This window comes from Cucumis sativus, chromosome 4, assembly GCF_000004075.3.
Source record: "Cucumis sativus cultivar 9930 chromosome 4, Cucumber_9930_V3, whole genome shotgun sequence".
NCBI classification, from domain to species: Eukaryota; Viridiplantae; Streptophyta; class Magnoliopsida; order Cucurbitales; family Cucurbitaceae; genus Cucumis; species Cucumis sativus.
In genome coordinates this window covers 8,056,842-8,079,143 of record NC_026658.2, presented here as the reverse complement: position 1 = coordinate 8,079,143, position 22,302 = coordinate 8,056,842, and the positions used below count along the sequence as shown (strand labels likewise).

At 34.3% G+C, this 22,302-nt stretch overlaps 1 protein-coding gene across 1 annotated transcript; it reads right to left on the bottom strand.

The window, feature by feature from the left end:
- Window positions 1–8,440: 8,440 nt before the first annotated feature.
- Window positions 8,441–21,324, bottom strand: LOC101216785 (ubiquitin-like domain-containing CTD phosphatase 1). The gene is made up of 7 exons (XM_011655113.2): window positions 20,987–21,324; window positions 10,258–10,614; window positions 10,091–10,172; window positions 9,875–9,941; window positions 9,513–9,698; window positions 9,297–9,360; window positions 8,441–9,036 (listed from the first exon to the last, which is right to left on the bottom strand). Exons 2-7 carry the CDS (start codon window positions 10,592–10,594, stop codon window positions 8,864–8,866), a joined length of 909 nt encoding a protein of 302 aa, XP_011653415.1. The 5' UTR covers window positions 10,595–10,614; window positions 20,987–21,324; the 3' UTR covers window positions 8,441–8,863.
- Between the last annotated feature and the right edge of the window lie 978 nt (window positions 21,325–22,302).

Genomic DNA, 22,302 nt, shown 5'->3' with positions numbered 1-22,302 from the left:
CCAAAAGCATCACATGGGTCAGGGATCTTTTGAGGTGATAGTGAGCTTGAGAGCCTTCCCTACTAATATCTTGTTAAAGCAACTAACATCCATTCAGGCAGGCTACATATACATATATGATATACATATATGATATACATATATGATATACATATATGATATACATATATGATATACATATATGATATATATATATATATATATATATATATATATATATATATATATATATATATATATATATAATACATAACAACCACCATCAATGATATATGGTAACATGCTTTGTTATGCAAAAATTTTGTTCGACTGCAAAGGATCGGATATTGGAGTTTTAGTCGGTGGCCCAATAGGGATGCGACATGATGTAGCAAAAAATTGTTCTTTTGCTTATGAAGATAATCTAAAATTTTACTCCATGAGTTTCACCTGGTAAAAACTTGAATTACAGTGCATGAATTTAAATTTGAAGCTATGTCAGTACGGTAAATAGTCATGTTGTATTATGAAGTTAAAAGTTCATGTTCCTTTATTATTTGTACTTGTGTTCATTCGTGAACCAATGTAAACACAATACATTTCAACCCGATACCTGAAGAAATTGAGATATGAAAATTGGAGGTGGAAGAATCAACCCTTGGTTATGAGAGGTAAAATATTTTGTGAAAATAAATTAAATAATTTAAAAAATTATTAAAAGTTTTAGGAAAAAGATTTTTCAAAACCTTTGATAAAAAACTTACATTCAAAATGCATGTAAAAAGTTATATGATTAACACCTTTCATTACACTTATTCTTAGTGGGTTAAGTGCTTACATCCCATGTAGACACTTGTCCCACTAAGTGTCAGTGGGATTAGCCAACAAAATGTTGGATTTTCTCACAACTCTAGTTAAAGGGCAATATGGTCATTTAACCATTCAAGTCAAAAGTCAAACTTTTCCTTCTCAAATTCAAAGTCCACATTTTGATTCTTTTTCAACTTTGATGATTCTCATCAATTTCAAGCTTTCAAATATGAATCTACATTCATATTTTTAATATTAAATCACATTTAAACATAAAACTCTATATCAAACTGATAGCCGATGGATATATCACATATATTCATCGGTTTCTCTTTCTTTACCTAATTCAAACAATTTGAATTATTCCAACATATTATTCTAAGTTAATTTCATATGAGCTAACAGGATAACCTAATGGACCTATAGATTATGGGTTAGATTAACTGGCTAAGACCTTTTAGATCGAACTAATCAACATTCATTAACTAACGAGTCATTCCACTAAAGTTTCATAGATATATTTGTGTGCATCTGATATAACCATGATCAGTAAGTTAATTCTTCAAACGTTATTCGTAACCTCGGTTGTGTCAAAATAAGTTCTACCATGAGATTACATCTTAAGTATCACTAGTCCACTGTTGAACAATTGGTTTAAGATCTAACCTATAAATCGAATTTCTCTCGGGACAATGAGAGGGTAGGACCCATTATTCAAGACTTAGATTCATTTTTTAAGGGAATGACTTATCTATTAACCCTAAAGGAGGTGGGAGAGAATTTCATCTGGCATCTTATGTCCCCAGCTATCTATCTGGTCTTACCCCTAAAATGGAAAGCTTATTTGGCTAGTGCTAATGAGCTATCCTCACCTACGTAGATTTAAGGACAATTTCATGTGAACAGAAGTTCATAGTTAGCTCAAGATTAAGATTAAGTTACTTAGGTCATCAATAATCGAAATAGTCAGTTTTATACAGTCAACAGTATAACTTAAAAGTGACTATTTCATGGTTCCAGTTTTGTTTCTAACAAGAGGAATTTAACATTCAAAACTAGCAATAACCACTCATCATACATTCTATAATGAAATGCTAGTCAGTCAACCAACCTACACAACATAAGTATTTTCTTCTGAGAAACTTGATTCCAAATGTGAAAATACCATAAAAGATATAGAAATGATAGAAGAGTCAACATAAATATCTATTGGTAGCTAAAATATTGCCCCATCCTTCATCTCCCAAAAATTGAATTTTCATCCGGTTGTTTTTTTGGTCTAACACATCAAGTTTAACCTTTTAACCCTACAATTTGCCGAAATTCTTTTACAGAAAAAGAAGCAGTCTTGAAGCAACAAACATGATCCATTGCTTTCATAGTCATACATTGTCGAGTGATCAGTTTATCATAAGAATGAATTTAAGAAGAATGCATTGATTACAAGAGACTAATTTATTACAACTTTACATCGGATTCAGAAGCACATGTGCAACAAAAAATTAAAATGAATTAGACCAAACAATTGATTCGACCATAACTCGGTGACATATTGTTGTCTAAACAACTTCATGTGCTTTTAATATAGACAACTAATTGGACCATGAATCGCGACACATTCAACTAACTTGGCCCAAAAAATTCAAAAGTCCAAGGACTTCACACTTTGTAGAACTTGCTTGCTCCTTTTCACTCGCCAAGGTTAATTTTTGAAATGTGATATTGTCCTCGCTTGACCATTCGCTATACAAAGGGAGGGGATGACACATGCAATGGTACAGAGGACGGGGTCAACAATGGAATCATCAATGTAGTTGGGCATAGAGTCAAAGACATTCACCTTGCAATGCTTGATACTACTTGTCGCAACCATCATCCAATATTGCTTCATGTTCACTGGCCCCATCACCCAATACACTTCAAACCACAATCTGCGAGCTTCGATGACACCAAGAGTGTATTTAAAAAGATCTAGATGGTCCCATAATTGGGCATGTGCAGTATTATCCGTTCACGACGCCTTCTTGCCATCTCCCAACAAAATCCTTTCGTTATTGAAACGTTCATCGATTAGGATTTTTTTTTTTTTTTAATTGAGTCCTTATAGAACATAGACAAAAATATAAACATTTTGCACCAATCAAATTAAGACAATATGCAAGTCAAGAGCTGGAACTAACCATGAATGACGAGTTCAATATCGTAAATTCGTGTTTGCATAAAGTTTCTCTCGAGTGCATCTTATGTTGAGCGTGGAACATAAGTAGATCCATAGTCTACAAAAATTCCAAACATTAGTAATGTAATGGTTTAAATACAAAATTTAAGTCCTAACCCCAAACTTACATATTCGGATTCCCAAGTAGTGTTCTTCTCAAGTGTCTGAAAGAAATCCTTTTTCCAAAAGAAGTAGAAAACATCTCACTCCTCATGCTTCATCTTTGAATTTCCCCTCCATGATAAGTATGCCTTCTGCATCAACTAGCCAAAGGGGTCGTATGTCAGATCAACCCTTTTAATGACTTCTAGAACCGCTACTATTTGCAAGGAATCATCGTTCGGTTTCTTCTGTTTCTTTATATCATTGGGGGTGGGGGAATTTAACCAGCTTCTTCCTATTTTATGATATATGTTGTCATTTATAAAAGTATAATGAGCCTTAATTCGTTTATTAGTTTATTTAATTCATTAAATATTAACACTAATTTCTATGGTTCAGATTAAATGGTTTATAATTTTTTGACTGAAGAGACTAAATTGGTAAACAATAAAATTAAGTTAAGTTGAGTAAGTTATTACAAAACAAAAAGAAAATATAAACTAAATCATTACAAAACAAAAAGTTCATGAACAAAATGTTGTTTCTAAGAAAGTCTAGAGACTATAAGTGTTATTTGACCTTTACTATAGTATTTTAGTGAATAATAGGGTGCATTTATCTTTACTACTGTACTCTACTATAATTTGTATAATTACATAACAAAATAAATAAATAAATAAATAAAAAGAAAAGAAAAAAAAGTAAGAAGTGTTTATTGACCACACAATTAGGAGAAAAAATTAGTGATCTATCTTTCTTGTTCTTTTGCAATTCCTCTACCTTCCAAAAGTAAACAAATAGATCCACACCCAACTCTTCCCTCTTTCTAAATTATTGTTCACACACGGGACTCTCCTCAAACACCATGGCTACAACATTTTCAATACCAACCATGGCAATCCTCATTCTGACTCTACTGTTCAACCCAACCCGTTGCAACACAACCGTCAATGAGACAACATCGGAGTGGTGCTACGGGTCCGAGAATTGCCTCGTCGGCGATGAGAGCTTGGATTCGGAGTTTTTAATGGAGACAGAGACCAGCCGGATGCTGCTGGACTTTCAGAATTTACAAACTCCAGGCACTATAGACCCTAACAGACAATCGGTTGCAGAATGTGGGCGGCCGCCACGGTACGACAGCTGCACTGGAGAAGAAAGGCAGATCCCCAACCCTGAAAATTGTGACGTCCGAAATCGCGCGAATCCGTGTTAGTCCTCCTCATCTTTTAGCTCCGATCGGAAGAATTGAAGCCAATGTATCTGTTTGTCGTTATTTGAATAAATGAATTGCAATATCTGTTTTAATCACAATCAGCTGTATAATCTTAATTACTCTCATTAGTTCATAATCATTTCAACCACTTGTTTAGTTAAGCTTTGATTCGAATTTTGTTAACATAATTTTCAAAATCTACTTTTACATCGAGTTGTGATATTACAAAGATAAAATATGTATTGAGTAAACTAATTTTGTGTGTCGTAGATAAACTCTAAAAAAATAGTTTTATGAACATTGAAAGTTGGAAGAGAGAGGTTTGGGGATTGTCATTTTGAAAATAGGGAGGGACAAGAATTGGAAAGTGTCGGTTGGATTTTAGATTAATTACTAATGATTATTATATAATGACTATTTTTCAATTATTGTGAAGTCTATTCATTCTATTATTGCAATAATTTCTCTCAAATTTTACTTTTTTTTTTATTAATAAAATAAATGTGAGGATGAGAGAAGAGAGCAGATGCTATAGTTCTTTAAGCTACGCTCGTGATCATTCACAGAGCACATATTCGCATGCACCCCAAAAAAGTTATCATTAGTATCATTACTATTACTATCAACTATTAATTTATATTCTACACTACTATTAAATTATGTTGAATAAAGGTAAGCAAACCTAAAATAGTAGTATTTGTAGTAGCAAGGGAGAAGAATATGAAATATCCAGCAAAGATGTTGGAGTGGTGGCGATTTGACTAATTTTTGGTTGTTGTTGGTAGGTTAGTTTAGGAATTTGTAAGTTTGACACACTTCTTCGATTTTGTAAATATAACAAAAATTAAGTTTAATCCAAGTGATATCTAAGCGAATATGGATGCACACAATTATTTTATTGCAAATTTAATATAGAAAAGATGTGGTCTCTCTCCTTTCGCCACATGGATGACATTCAACCAGCTGAGGGCCAAGTTAACCAAACTCGAACAATCGTTTCAGTTTTCAGTTTGCCTATGTACTTGATTTGGTTTCGGTTCGCATAGATCATTCACCAATTTAAGTAGTTCAGTTCTAGTGTTTTAAGAAATAACCAAGTCGTTTAACTTCCCTCCTATATTTAGTTAGACCAAAAAAATATTGTAGACATAGTAAAAATTGGCTTCTAGATATAGAAAGACCAGAAGTCTACAACGTTCAACTAAAACCACAATACATGAAACAGTCAATTACACCAAATTGAAGATTTTCCTCAGTTTTTTCTATAATCAGTGTCTCATCCCCTTTTACTTGTATCACTAATTTAGAGCCGTTTAATAACCATTCTCGTTTTTGAATTTTTGTTTTACTATTTCTTATATTTCATGTTTTTTGCTTTCTTTAAGAACTAGAATCAAGAATTTTGAAAGCGTATGAGATTTAAGGAAGAAGATTTGGTTTGAGTCAATCTTCGAAAGAAGGAATTTCCAGATCAATGAGATTTGAAGTTAAACCCAAAAGACGATGGTACTCTTTCCAAGTAATTAAAAAAATCAATGACAATAACTACCGGATTGATTTTAAAGATAAATATGGGTGTGAGTGCTACTTTTAATGTTTATGAGTTAACTCCTTTTGATGCAGATAACGAACTTGATTCTATGACGGATTATTCAAAAGTGGGAGAAGATGATATGAATCAGGATACCCTTGTATTGGAGTCAATTGACGCTACAGGATGCAATCAATTGACATTTGAAATCTCAAGATTTCAAGACTCTTTTACAAGGTTTTGATTTGAATTCAAAGACGAATCCTTCGATAAATAGAAAAATGAAGCATCGAATTATTAATTAGATGTTATTTAATAATTGTGATGTACTTTTAATATTTTTTATTTCGTTCTTTTTAATAACATTTAAGTAGAGTTAATTTAGTCTTATCAATGCATTAGGTTTCTATTGAGAGACTATTTAAGTCTTACCTGTTAGGTTGTTTCAAGTTAGATTTTTACAATGAAAGTTTTAAGGCTTTTCTACCAATAGGAATTCTCATATAAATAACAGAGTCTCATCGCCATCTTTTTTTCAATTCTTGTTATACGGTTTGTATGCCAAGAACAAGTTTAATCACCTTACTTGAGTATTCGAACTTGGAGTAAGAAACTAGTTTTTCTTATCTCTTGGTCTTCAGTCAAAGGGTAATTTAAATCTAATATATTCCTTTGGTTGTCAGTTTGATTTGGGGTTTTTAGAATTTGATATTAATGGTTCACCGATTGGGTTTCTAATTTTCAAATCCTAGAGTTTTCATATCAAATATGTCTCATAATTGCTTCTTTTTTATTGTTTCTTAAAAAAGATGAAACATGCATAAACAAGAACTTGTTTTATTTATAACTATTTCTTGTTTTTTGTTTGTTGTATTTTTCTCCTAATCGACAACCACCAACCTTCGGTCATCGCCTACTACAGCCACCACCTTCAACCTCCGTTATCCACCAACTCTAATTATTACCACTTATGGCTACCTCTAGCAACTGTTACCAACTAACTCTACCAGCCACTACACCTTTGCCCGCTATTGTCGGAGACCAACTCTAGAAGCCATCTCCGACAACACCACCATGAACATCGACGACGGCCACCCGAACGATCAACTTTGATAACTGCACCATTAAATTTTTAATCAGTTTCAGTTCTATTAAAAATAAATTTTTAAAATTAAAATAATATATAAGCATGCATCAAAATTTGAAATTTATAATTTAAGAAAATTAAATACGCGCTAGAAAAATATGAAAACTATTTATAAAATATAGCAAAATTGGTTCACTCTTGGTTCCATCTAAGTTTTTTTATTATATTTTGCAAGGATTTTTCATATCTTTTGATATCTATAACAATTTCCTTTAAAACAATATATAATTTAAATATTTAAAAATTTAAGATTAAGAGTTAAACATATATAAATAATGTAAAATTAGGAAATAAGACAATAATTCAACAATAATAACAATAAAAATAGGGTTTTTCTAAAACAATATGACAAACCGATTAAATATTTACACTCTATAGAATAATTTCGAAAACGAAAAAAATTCACAATTCCACAATGAAATATACCAAAAATACGCCAGTCAACACGTGATTAAACGATCACATGCATGCGTGAGTAATCTTCTTCTAAACAATCATGTACTATAGTCTAAACCAATGATCTACAACCGTTTATGTTATGATGCACAATTGTATACTATAGTCTTAAACGAATGATCTACGATCATTTAGGTCATGATGCATGATTGCATAATTTTTTTTAGCGATAGAAAAAATACTTCAATTTTAAAAGATTGTGTTGATTATAATAAGTGATTGATTAGATCATATCCACGTGATCATGTAGTTTTTTTAAAATTATGGGAAAAATGCTTCAAATTTAAACAATTGTGTCGACTATACTAAACGATCGTGTTGATTATGATAATTGATCATTTATATTATATCGTGTACTACAAGAAAATGGGCTTATCCCAACGTCATCACGGACATCAAGAAAAACAACATCGGCAAAGAAAGGAAACGCCAACATCGTGAAACACACGTCGAGATAATACGGTTGGACTTTCTCCGACACCATTAGTGAAACGTCGGGAAAAGTCCGACGCTTTTGTGTTGTGACGGCCTTTTCTTTTCCTATTTGTTCTATGAATATAGAACATAGACTTATGCAAAATCAAAAGAAAAGAAAAAGAGACTTATAGAACGTCTACCGTCTGCCTTGTCGTTTACCGCCACTCGTTCGTCGCCCACCGCTCCGTGCTCCTCCCTCGTTGATCTATTTGATATAAGATTTTGTCCTTTTTTTTTTTTTGTTTTGAAACTTATATAGTTTGAAATGTATGTAGTGGAATATATTATGTATAGTATTGTATTTTTTTGTAATGTTTTATTATGTATAGTATTGTATTTTTTTGTAATGTATTATGTAATATTGTCTGTATAATCCTTGCCAGAGATGTATGCGTAATTGTAATTTTGTATGTTTAATCTAATTTTAGGAAATGTTTCTTAAAATTTAGGATCCAAAATAACTATTTATCTTCAAAATAAATAATAATAACAAAAAAAATGTGGTTTTAAGACATACTGCAATTGCAAGAATATGAACTTTCTTTTACTTTCGTAGTAAAAGATTATATAATCCATCATTTACTTAATACAACGTTGCTTCACATCTTACACACTTTCAAATTAACAATTACAAACAAAAAAAGAAAAGGATTAGTTTCACATTTTGGTCCCTATGGTTATCCTATCATTTTAAAAGTTATAACTTCTTTTTATACAAGAGTAAGTTTTAAAAGTTAGAATTTCGGCTTATGGTTTGATAAAACTCCATAATTAGTCTATAGTTTGATAAAATTCTCATAAATAATAAATTTTTTATAAATAGTTTGTAAGATAATTTATGAGAATTTTATCAAATCATATTGACTAAATTCTAACTTTATTTTTGTATAGGACATGCTACCCAAAACAAAGTATGGAGAAAAGAAATCAAATAGTTGATGGAAAGGAGTGATAATTATCCAAAACCATGTGATAGAAGTCCCAAGATGCACTTCCTTCTGATATAGGACTTTGACCAAATGGGTTTTGTCCCACATACTTCTGTACGTTTTCAGCTTCAGCCAAGCCTTCTAAATAAATTCTAAGATCCCCACTTGTACCTGCCACACACCCACACAGTCTTTCATATTGTGCAATAATTTAGCATGATTCTCAAAATAAGCAAACATGACTTTAACTTCGTCTAGAAAAATCAATTTTTTCAAGTCAATTTTGATGTTTGAGTTATATGGTCAAAATTACTTCAAAATTCAAATGACACACTTAATTAGTATTAATATAGACGTCACTTTAAAAGTCATGTCAACCTAATTCTAAAAATGTTAATATAAACATCACGCAAAATGTAAATGAAACTCACCAAGTGAAGTATCTTTTGCTTCATCCAGAAACGTGTAGGAATATGGAAAAACTGCAGAGTGTGCCTGCAAGAATAAACATTTACCGAAGAAACAAGATTGAAAACAAATTGTATATCCAAAGAACTTGTGAGAAAATATGAGATAAAACATGACTGAAACATCAAAACCATCCATTGATTATAATCTTTAATAATCCAAAAAATGAATAAACATACAGGATTAAGCAACGATTTGTATGGAGAATCGTCCAGCAACAATGTATTCGATTCATTATACTCTCCCTCTTTCCACGGAAGATTTGGGTCCTGCTTCTCCCAAAGTCTCCTTAGTTGCTTGAAAACCACACGTTTGTGCTTGTTTTCGAGAGTCTTAAATTTTGAAGCAGCACAGTGTGATAGATCCTAATAAAGTCGCAAGGGAACAGTCACTCGAAAAACTTAAAAGTCACGTTGGGTTCAATGCAATTAAATCACATTAATGAACTAACGTGCAATGTGAATAAAAGCTAGAGTCCCCAATGTAAGTTCACTAGAATTTCACAAAAGAACTTTTAAGAGAAGGAAATATTAATCCTCACCCAACAAAATAATAATTTGTGCTTCATGTCTCCCAACAAATAATCAACCATTCTTGATACATTCTTCCTTCAAAGGATTAAGAGGGGATGAATTACTTGTTTGATATAGTTCATTACCCAACTACAACTCTTGATTCCAATCTATACAGATATAATTAAAGCTAATAAAGGAACTTAGAAATAAGTATCAATCGAACACAATAAATCCATCAATACCTGTTTCTTGATGACCATATGCCAATTTCAAATCTCTCAAAGCAGAACTTCATGAAATCTAAATAAAAAGGTCTTCTGAAAACTAAAATTCAAAACCAGAATTTAATAAATATAGAGATATAACTTGCTCTGAACTTAATAAATATGAACTCTTGATCAATTCTTACCTGCATGTCGAGCAATACTAATGTCTGCTTTCCGTTCCTTGGGGGGAGGAGATACTATATCGACAAGCACACCATTTATATCAAGAACGAGAAGCTTTTTTCTCATCAGACAATTAGGTGGTCGTGAAAGAGGAGGTTGGAATGTCGATAAGCCATTAACTTCTTCATGGACAGGACCAAAGGAAAGCTGTTGAACACTGTCCGTCACTACTTCACCACTAATTTGATCAAAACGTTTAGGGAATGACAATCTACTCAAATCTTGGGCACAACTCAGAACGTCCTTCTCATTTGGCTTAGAATCTGGGTTCTGTGAATCATCAAGGAACTTCAACATTGCCTTTCAATTTATTCCCTCTGCCACCACGGATAATTCAGTCCATGTAAACCTTCTATTAATTTTATTACATTTACTTTTAAAATGTTTGTTTTAGAACTACACTTTCTAAAATATGGCGATTTTGACCTCCATACACAATGAAACCCTTTAATATAAAGTTTTTTGTTGCATTTCAAGAAATTTTCTACTCAAAACAATAAATGAAGAATTCAAAAGGGCACGTTTTAAAAGTATGCAAAGCAAAAATGGACAGAACAGAAATCAAAATGGAAAAGGTGAAGAAATACGAAGTCTAAAATGGATATGTTGTACGTACAAGGACCAAAATGAAGAAAGTTCAGGGACTAATATAGTATTCAAACCAAAATCATAAAGTCAACTTCAATTAAAAAAGGTATCCTACCATCTTTTAATGTAAAGGCATACAAGCAATTAAGAGTCGGTTATTTCTTTCAAAGGCATCTTTGGTATACCATATCTTTGATAGGGCCTCTTCTGTATATCTTTGTATATTTCATTTATTTAATGAAATGGTTTCTTATCTAGAAAAAAAAAAAGAAAAAGAAAAAATGGTATGGTATCTTATTGTAAGAATTAGTGGTCTTGATGTGCGTAGAAAACCAAAGGGTAGTCTTGTAATTTATGTGACCATAATTATTCTTTCCTTTTTTATTTAGGCACTTGTTGTCTATTGATTTTCCTCTCTTGTATCATTAGTTGGATAAGAAAATAATAAGAAAAGTTCTATTGAGTTTTTTTATCTGAACTAGGGTTTCCACGTAACTCGGTGTTATTTCTTTTTATTGCTTTCAATATGGTATCAGAGAAGGATAACGATGAAACTCTAGACACCAATTTCAATGAAACCCAAACAGAGAATCATACAGCCGGCAAGACAGCCGTCGATATCGGTGCTATTGTTGACGCTTGAATCAGCGCCGCCGTGAATGAGCTTACTCTGCCGCCTTCAGACCACGCCAGCCAGTACTTTCCTACAGCCGAACCCATCGCCGCTGAACCCTCCTGTCTACGCGCCCGCAAACACAACAAAACTCCACTGCCCTTGTGCTGCCACTACAAAATCAACCAAACTCCACTGCCCTTGTGCCACCGCCACAAACCCAGGCAAATCCTACTGCCCACGTGTTGCTCCAAACACTACACCTGAATCTGCAGCCACCATCTTCACCAATCCTACCATCCTTATTGCAACCACAAACCCTAGGTCAACCAAACCAACTTCTTCCTCAACACTAACCAATCGAAAACTATATCCTACCCGAAAACTCTATCCAACAGGTGTTGGTAACTTCCATACCCAATCGAAATTTGATGTTGGTGAGTCCTCGGCCCAATCCAAACCAAAGGTGCAGGATACCACCGAACAACAATTGGCTATGTTTTGAAAGCAACTCGTAGCATTTGAGGCAGCCTTTGGAGCCCTTAAACACACATCTTGTCCTAGCATCCCAGCCAACTCACTCGTGTATTTCGAGAATCTGGTAATTTCGTTCCCTAATTTTCCTTCTATTTATATGTTTGGTTTTGTGGCATAAACTACCGAAGGCTTTGAAGGAGAGAATTCCTTCTATTTACATGTTTGGTTTTGTGGCATAAACTACCGAAGGCTTTGAAGGAGAGAATTCCTTCTATTTACATGTTTGGTTTTGTGGCATAAACTACCGAAGGCTTTGAAGGAGAGAATTCCTTCTATTTACATGTTTGGTTTTGTGGCATAAACTACAGGAGGCTTTGAAGGAGAGTAGCTGAATCACTAGAACTACATCTCTTGGTCACAATTCGTTAAAATGATCCTAAAAGGGAGCCACAAAATTGGCTGTCTAACAGGAGAGATACCTCGCCCTCCATTAGATGATTCCCAGGAACGTTTTTGGAAAGGGGAGGATTTTCTTATTCGGGCCATGTTAATCAACAGTATGGAACAATAAATGGGCAAACCTTTGCTGTATGCTACGACTGCCAAGGATATATGGGATACAACTCAAAAACTTTATTCGAGGCATCAAAATGTCTTTTGTCTCTATACTTTAAGAAAACAAGTCCATGAATGCATGTGGAGGACTATGGATGTCACATCCTATTTTAACAAACTCTCTCATTTAACAGGAAATGGATCTTTGTAAAGAAATTGTCTAGAACTGTCTAGTGATGGCTTACAACACTCAAGACTTGACAAGGTTGACAGAATATATGATTTCCTTGATGGTCTAAACTCAAAGTTTGACATAGTTCGTGGTCGGATACGGGCCAGAGACCTATTCCCTCCCTCATGGAGGTTTGTTCTGAAGGTTGCCTTGAGGATCGTACGAGTGCTATGAACATCTGACCACTCCTACCATTGATTCTGTTGCCTTTAGTGCGAGGTCCTCTACTCATGACAGTGAGCAACAGAACGAAAAACTGGTTCCTATTTGTGAGCATTGCAAGAAACAGTGGCACACCATAGAATAGTGTTGGAAATTACATGGTCGTCCCCCAGGAGGTAAGAAGCATCCTCCGAACGACAAACGGAATTCAGCGTGAGCTTATGTAAATGAGTCTGCTGGAACCCCTCCACCATCTGGTCTCACTGGTAACTAGAATGATCCCAATCCATCCATGCTCGAAACTATTGCTCAGTCAAGTATGCCTTAGTCCCTCAGTCTAATCAGTGTTGATGGGAAGAATCCTTGGATTTTCTGGATTTAAGTGCTATGGATCATCTAACAGGTTCCTTTGAGAGTTTTGTTTCTTATATTCCTTGTGTCGATAATGAGAGGGTCAGAATTGCAAATGGTTCCTTGGCCCCTATTGTTGGGGAAGGGGTAAATTTTTTCCTTTGAAGGGCTACCCCTACAAAATGTGTTGCCTATGCCCAAAATTTTCTATAACTTATGTTATCTATAAGCAAGATTACTTGTGAGCTGAACTTCAAAACAACTTTCTTACCTAATTTTGTTTCTTTGTAGGACTTGAGGTTGGAAAGGATGATCGGCACTGCTTGACACTGTAGAGGACTCTACTTCCTTAACGATGATGCTTCCTCTAGTAGTAGTTCTAGTACTTAAAGATGGGTGGATTTGAGATTACAGGCTTGAGAAATCTAAAATAATTCCTTGAGATGGAGGTAGCTAGATGAAGAGATGGTATCTCTATATCTCAAAGAAAGTACACCCTTGATTTGCTGACTGAATCAGTATGATGGGATGCCGACTTGCTGATATGCCTATTGAGTCAATGCTATACTGGGTAATTTAATTGATAAAGTTCCAGTTGATAAATAAAAATATCAACACCTGATGAGGAAGTTGATCTACTTATCTCACACTAGACTAGATATCTCCTATGCTGTAAGTATCGTTAGTCAGTTCATGCAAGTTTCTTACGAGGAACACAGGGAGACAATTGACAGAATTCCTCCTGGTAAATTGTTGATGTTTAGGAAAACTGATAGGTGTATTGAGGCCTATATACTGATTCTGGATGGACAGGTTCTGTTGTTGGTAGAAAATCCACCTTCGGGTACTATACTTTTGTGTGGAGCAATCTCGTAGCTTGGGGGAGTAAGAAGCAAGGGGTTGTGGCCAGAAGGAGTGTTGAATCTGTGTACAGGGCTATGAGTTTAGGGATATGTAAGGAGATTTGACTACAAAAGTTTTATCTGATCTTCATCAAGACTGCAAGGTGCCTATGAAATTATTCTACAACAATAAAGTTGTCATTAGCATTGCTAACAACCCGATCCAGTATGATAAAACCAAACATGTGGAGATTGATAGACATTTTATTAAAGAAAGACTGGACAATAGTAGTATATGCATTCCTTACATTCCCTTGAGTCAACAGAGTTTTGATTCATGTGTTAGCAAGTTGGATCTTATTGAGAGGGAGTGTTAGAATTAGTGGGCTTGTTGTGTGTTGAAAGCTCAAGGGTAGTTTTGTAATTATGTTACCCTAATTACTCTTTTGTTGCCTATTAATTTTCTTCTCTTGCATCATTTGTTTCATAAGAAAATAATAACAAAAGTTCTATTGTGTTTGTTCTCTTTGTACAAGAGTTTTCACGTAACTCGATGTTATTTCTTTTTATCACTTTTCATACTTATAATATCTTAAATCTCGTAAACAATTCTACCATGAGAAGTCAGACAAAAAAAACAGAAAAAAAAACAAAACAAAAAGAGCCAATATAGCAATCCACTAAAGTTTCAGTATAAATAATTTTATAAGTACAAAGGTTCAACACGAGTCCACGTGAACTTTTTGTGTCAATTACGTACATGTGTTAGCAATAGCAAATACAATTGCATTGACAAACTCCACAAGAATGCAATCTCAAATGTAACTTATCAAAAACTTGTAACAAGACAAACAAAAATATGTTTGATAAACACTATCAAGGGACAAGGATAACCAATTTACAATTAGGAGAAAAAGTAACACCACATTTGGGAGGTCTAGTTCTCCTCCAAATCACTCCACTAAAACCTTTGCAACTCATCTTCTTCCTCCCCTTCTATTGATCATAACATAATTACAAATGAAGACCCAAATATCACAGAAAACCGCATTTCACATCTACAATACCAACTCACAGTTTCTTATTACATAGAAACCACCCAACTCCATTAACAGACACACAGGTCTTTCTCGTACCTTTCGTATAACAAGTTGGAAGCCTATCAATACGTTAGACCACCTATTATTTTACAATATAGTAGAAAAGGGAAGAAGGGGAGGGCACATGTTATAGAGAGCGAGAGCAATGAGAATGGTGACTAGAGTTAATTAGAGAATAAGCTGTTAATATAGGAGGGAAGTCGGGGAGAGAAGGGGGAGGTCAATTTGGGGTGGATTTCTGTTTTCATCCTTGAGAGATAGGATAAACAAAAAACGAGAAAGTTTGTTATTTCTTTTACATTTTCATATTTTCTGTTTACAAATTGATCATTGATCAATTCTTTATTGTAATCTTCCATTCCTATCAATTGAATAAGAACATATCGAGTTGGTGTTCTATCACAATACCATGTTAGTGCCAATAGAATCAAGAATCACTTTCATCTTCAAGTGAAAAGACAAGAAATCCATTTACAAAGCTCTCATGGAATCTTCTTCCAGACCTAATCATTCCCCTAATACAGACACTTATAGCTTATCATTAGTAAATAGCATTGAACTAGAGGGAACCTTCCCCAATTGTTCTTTTGTGAACAGCTTGTAAAACTTGGGTTCCGGTTTCCAATCCCCCGATGCAGCCATCTTGTCCCAAAAAGGCTACTGCTTTAAGTAAATTGACACCCTACACCCCAGCTTTGAATTCCTTATCACAACAATACATGTCAACTTGGGTTTTCGCAATTTTCTATGTTTTGTATACCTAGATCAAAGTCATGCTGGACACCATCTTATTCTTGCAACAACTAATCAATAGATGAAATAGCATAAAAAAACTTACAGCATCTAGTTAACTATCATTCCGTGGAAAATTTATTTGAGGCTGGAACAACCTGACTAGCAATTTTATACCATTGTAGGATAGAAAAACCAAAATTATAGTTGAACTATGCATCTAAGGGTTTAAAGGAGGTTCTCACAATGTGGTGGCGACATCAACGATTTCTCTGGTTGAGAGGAACGTATAATAGTTAGAGGGGTGTGAGAAATCAAACTTACATTGATAAATAAATTCTTAAAAATAAAAAAATAAAAAGTGACATAATACCTGAGCATGCAAAAATAAAATCCCAAAAAAGAAGTTGAACAGCAACACTACAAATAGGGGCAATCAAAAATCTTAATAGGTTCTCTCTTCGGAGGTTGGTTGTCAATCAAAAATCTTCATCTCAACTTATGGTGAAGAAATATCTTTGAAGCAACTGGAGCCTATTTTGGTCAACTGGAAAGTATAGCCCTAGAAACACTCAATCTGATCAAGTGCTTTGAAGTAGGAACTAAAGTTCGGAAAAATCTTAACGGATTCTTACCAGCAACTATATTAAAGAGTGAGAACCGAGAAAAAATTTTCCTTAATTTTTGGGGATTTGGAACCTTTAAAAGTTCCTGTAATAGTCCAACATGATTTATTTCAAGGTGATTTTTCCAATCCTATTGATTTATGTAGAATAAGTTCAATGATTTTAGATGAAGAACTACAAGGCAATGGCCTCCCAGAGACCTGGAATTTTCTCAAACAGAATGCTCCATCCAACTCAAGAAATCCTTTCAAAGCACTTGGGAAGTTGGGGGATGAAGAAGAAAACCTTGGCCGACCGGAAAGAGATTCAACCCTTGAATCCTCGCTGGAAAAAATAACTTTCAGAAGGCAAATTCAAATTTGGGTGTAGCTGGCATCTCCACATGCTTAGAAGGGGAAAAGACTTCACCAAAAGAGAGAGAAAAACAGACCTCGAAAAAAGAAAAGACAGCCAGTCGACAATTTAATATCTCAAAAAACGGCTCACCTATCCCTCCCCAACCAGATTTTTTCCAACTTAATGTATCTGCAGGCATTTTAAAAGATGACACACGGATGGTAGGCCCCACAAAATTTATTAATCAGAGTTCTGATGGCTTTTGGTATTCTGACGAATTAGAGGAAGAAACAGAGTCCTTACCTCCATCAAGAAACTTCACTTACAGGCCATCCCCTGTTTTCAGTTCTCAACCAAAATTACCAGCCTCTTCCAAGTTTAAAATATTCTCTGCAGAGAAAGCTATTCCATCTCATGTCAGAAAAATTTCTAAGCACCTCAAAGCCTATACCAAAGGGAGAACTTCTTTTCGCAACATTTGGATGGGCTTGGCTAATTCTGATTTATTGAGGAAAGTTGTGTGAAGATACAAATTCCAAATTCAGTTGGTAACAGGTCTGTACTGCCTTCCTCTTTAAGTAATAAATTTTCTCAATCCTCTTCCAAACTTTCTGGTTCATTCTTTAATTTTGTTCAAGGTACTTCTAGTCTCAACAAAGTAGAGCAACCAGGAGACGAAATTATGAAAGTTGAATCAGTCACCAGTGTAAGTAGTGCAGAAATTGAACCAGTTGAGGAAGAAATAATTCAAACAGAGTCAGAGAAGCACAAGGACAACAACTCTTTCGGCCCAGATTTTATTAAATTGTTTTCCTCTCCAGAGAAAGAAATTTTGTGCAGGTCAGCAAGTATCTTTCCCCCTCAAGAGTTGGTTCCATTCTTGGCAGTTGGCAGCATGTGAAATTGAATTGATATAAGGCAGAGGTAGCAAAGATGAAGATTATATCATGGAACACTAGAGGAATCATGGGCCAATCGAAACAATTGGCTATTAAGACTCTTTTGAAGAAAGTTAATCCAGAAATAGTATTGATTCAGGAGACCAAAAGAGAAGAGATTGACAGTTATATTATAAGGCATTATGGAGTTCAAAAGGAATTGGTTGGGTATTTGTTGAAGCTAGTGGTAGATCCAAGGTTTGCTGATTATGTGGAATGAACCTAAGCTGTCGATTATTGATGTTCCAAAACGAGACTATTCTCTTTCAGTAAAATACAGCACAATCAATAAAAGAATATGTTGGATTTCAATCATCTATGGACCCACACATTATCGAGAAAACAACCAAATTTGGCCGGAGTTGTCTCTTCTTTCAGATCTCTGTACAGGAGTTTGATGTTTGGGAAGTGATTTCAACATCACCCGAAAAGTACAAGAGAGATTTCTAGTAGGAAGATTAACAAGGGGAATGAGAAAATTTAATAAATTCATTAGAAAGGAAAAGCTGCTAGAAATTCTGTTATCCAACGGTAAATTCACATGGTCAAGAGAAGGAAGGTCAGTTTCACGTTCTCTGCTAGATAGATTCCTAGTAACTACTGATTGGGATGAATCCTTTGTCGATACCAAAGCCTCCCGAAAAGAAAGACTCGCTTCAGATCATTTCCCCATCTTATTAGAAGTCGGTGCTTTTGAATGGGCCCCTCTCCATTTCGCTTTTGCAACAGTTGGTTGCTTGATAAGCACTGCTGCCAAATTATAAAAAATTCCTTGACCTCCGGAAATTATCAAGGATGGGCTGGTTTTGTCATTTATTCAAAACTTCAAAGTTTAAAAAGTACCCTAAGATCTTGGCATGTAGACAGTGAAAGAGCCAGAAAAAATCAGGAAGAATCTTTGCTTCAAGCTCTTGCAAATGAAGAAATTAAGAAAGAATCTTTGAATATGTCATCCTTAGACAACATTCTGAAATTGTCTATTAAATCAGACCTTCTAGAAATTTATAGAAGAGAGGAAAGAATTTAATTCAGAAAAGTAAACTGAATTGGTTAAAATTGGAAGATGAAAATACTAGATTCTTCCATCGCTTCCTTGTTGCCAAAAAAAGACATAGCTTGATTTCAGAGTTGATTGATGACCAAGGTACTCCTACAATCTCCTTTAATGGAGTTGAAAGTCTCATCATTGAATTCTACAAGTCTCTTTACACAAAATTCCCTCATGCTAGATCTCTTCCTAATCCTCTTGAATGGTCAGTGGTTTCGGCAGAACAAAATACAAGACTCATTTCAAGATTCAACTAGTCCGAGATAATATCTGCACTTCAATTACTGGAAAAAAATAAGGTCCCTGGACCAAATGGCTTTATAGCTGAATTTATAATCAGATTTTGGGATCATTTCAAAGATAATTGTCTTGCTCTCTTTAATGAGTTTTATGAGAATGGGAGGTTAAATGCATGTGTAAAAGAGAACTTCATTTGTATAATCAAGAAGAAAGAAGATGCAGTAAGGGTAAAAGACTTTGGACCAGTAAGTTTTACAACATTAATTTATAAGTTGATTGCAAAGGTTCTCGCAGAAAGATTAAAGAAAGTAATACCAAGTATTATTGCTCCATCACAATGTGGCTTTCTGGAAGGGCCCCAAATCTTGGACCCTATTTTAATAGCAAACGAATCCGAAAAAAGAAACGATGGATCATTAAATTAGACCTTGGAAAGGCCTTCGACAGAGTGGATTGGGAATTTTTAGAAAATGTAATAAAAAAGAAGAACTTTGATGCAGGATATCGTGTTAAATTGGCCAGCCTTTACAGCCTCCCACCTTGAAGTCCTTGATCACCAAGACTTCCGGATCAGCCCTCTACTTCAAATAGTTTTTTGCTCAATCAATCAAGGCTTATTCTTCTTATTCTTCTTATTCTTCTTTGTTCTCGACCTGCTGCATATGATTTATGATTTTGCTTTGGACAGATTATTTTTATCATTTTGTTTGGCCTTGTATTTGTGGCTTTCTGTTTGATCTTGTATTGTCGCTTTTCGGATGTGATGAGGGCGCTATGGGGTGTCATCCTAGTTGAGATGCCCGAGTGCGCCTGCTGATCGTCCCTCCCCTATTGCTCTTTGTATCATTGAGCTTTGTCTCTTTATTTATATTAATAATAGTGAGACTCGTATCCTTTTCAAAAAAAAAATAGCAAGATAGCCTCAGATCCAAAAGCCAACAAAATCTAAAGCTGCTTTGCTTGAGTTCATCCTTCCCCATGCACCAGAAGAGCGAAATGAGTACATGATCACACCATGGGAAAGAAGGTAAAGAAAGGAGTATCTAAAGCTGACTTATTTAATGATTTAACAATCTGGCTGCTTTATATATTTGCACTTTCCTTTATTTTTTATTTTCCTTCTTTTCTATCAAGCCCAAGGCATTGCTCACCAACAGTCTTGGCCTTTTTCCATCCTTTTGTCATTTAACCCCAGAAATTTAATTGTATTTGGAGACTAAGGTCTATGCTAACTGGTAACAACCCTGAGTTATAATATCCCTTTTATAGTCTTTTTTAGGTCTCTCTGGTTCTACAACTAGCTAAGTATTAAATCCGATAATACCTTACTTCCATTTTATACCAAAACATAATTATGAAAAGATAAGGCCACCAAATGAATCTACAGAACAGTTTATTGCTCTCGTCCAGTTAAACAATATTTTTTATCCCTTTATCGAGCATCAAATGTATGCCCATGAATATAGAGGAAAATAACACCAATTGAACAACATATATGACAGAGAAATGAATTTGATAAGTATACAGGCTAATCATGCTATATATTTCTTAAGAATTTTCAGCTTCAACAACTAAAAGCCGATCCGGAGACTGCAATCTCAGCCTATTATAACCTAACAGTTTCAGAATAACATCAGACCACTCTTTGAATTTCATCTCCAGCAACCTTTTAAGGAATCAGTCATATACCCTAAACCTCAGCATAAGATCAAATCACGTGTTGACCAAAATAAATAGCAGGTTTCAATTGAAAAAAGACAAGAAGAAAAATGTTTGATGTTTAAGGCTTAAACTAGAGAAGAATCACACAAACCCCTAATAATAGAAAATCATCGAACTAAGTTGTTACCTCTTTCTCAATCGTGTCACACTGGTTCCTTAATCTTGGCTCGCTCGATCAAATTCGAAGAACTGAAACAAGTCACAACGTAAAGAGAATCGAAGGAGGGATAAAGGAAGGAAAACAGAAGCGAAAAGAGGGTGGTGATGATGGGAGAAGGGAATGGAAAACGAGAATGAGAAACGGAAAGAGTGGAAATAAAATTGTAGAGAGAGACGTAGGCGGGAATGGACAGCGAAGGAGGCGGCCGATTTTAAAGATTTGATAACGAAGTTCAGGGTAACGTGCGTCAGCCGTCAGGTCAGGTGGGCGTCAATTTTCATTTAAACCTCCGTCTCTTGCTTTCACCCAACACTCGGATTGTAATCAAAATTGATGGGAAGTTTAATGAAATGTTATGCTAAATTGTCACACCCTGAAGGTTTGGCCTCTAAAACTACCCTCTTTTTTTTAATGGTTCAAACATCTTTACTTTGACTCATCTCCAACCAAATCGAGCATCTAAACTTTTAGGATTGTTTTGGACTCTTTGTTGGTGCATCTCACTAAATCATTCTAACCATTTTTTAAATCTTTTCAAATTTTAACTAATCTTTTTATGCTGAAAATTGGGATTCATTTCATTATCTCACCTGTTTTTTAAAAAATATATATAACAAACACATCAAATATTTACATGAAACAATTTCAAAAACAAGAAAAAAAAGCTCCCTTCAAATTTAAACGATCATGTTCATCATTTAAAATCACATTTAAACAATTTTGATATTCTTGAATATGAGGAAGATGAAGAAGAATATTGAAATAATAGTCGTGAATCTTGTCGAAAACGATGTAAAAGAAATAGAGGATTTAAACTAAAGAATAAATCATTTAAATGATAGGAGAAAAAAAATCTTGACACGGAGATGAAAAACTATGAAAGAGATGAAATGACAAAGAAGGAAGAAAAAGAAAGAGAAGTGACTAATCATCTGCAATATTCAAGTACAATGCTAAAAATCATGAAAATATTTTTTCTGTTTCATTAGCTTCTTCTATTTTTTTTTTTTCTGTTTCATTAGCTTCTTCTATTTTTTTTATGTTTCATTAGCTTCTTCTATATTTTTTTTCTGTTTCATTCGCTTCTTCTATTTTTTTTACGCGACCGTAGATATTTTTAGGTTTGGTTAAATTATCCATTATCTTAAGTAATTTTTCTCCAAATTTGATTATATATAATCTTTTCCATTCTTTTATCAAATCTTAACTAATTTTCTTTCGATCTTGAATCAATATTTTCATATCATCTCCCAAATCTCTTATCCTAATTTATGTATTCCATA

Bases quoted from the DNA above. Each gene is read 5' to 3' on its own strand.
- LOC101216785 (XM_011655113.2), bottom strand. From the start codon at position 10,594: ATGTTGAAGTTCCTTGATGATTCACAGAACCCAGATTCTAAGCCAAAT. The intron at 10,173-10,257 runs GTAAGAATTGAT...TTTGAATTTTAG, and splicing joins TAGTATTGCTCGACATGCAG to TTTTCAGAAGACCTTTTTAT. The intron at 9,361-9,512 runs GTATGTTTATTC...TTATTCTTGCAG, and splicing joins ACAAATCGTTGCTTAATCCT to GCACACTCTGCAGTTTTTCC.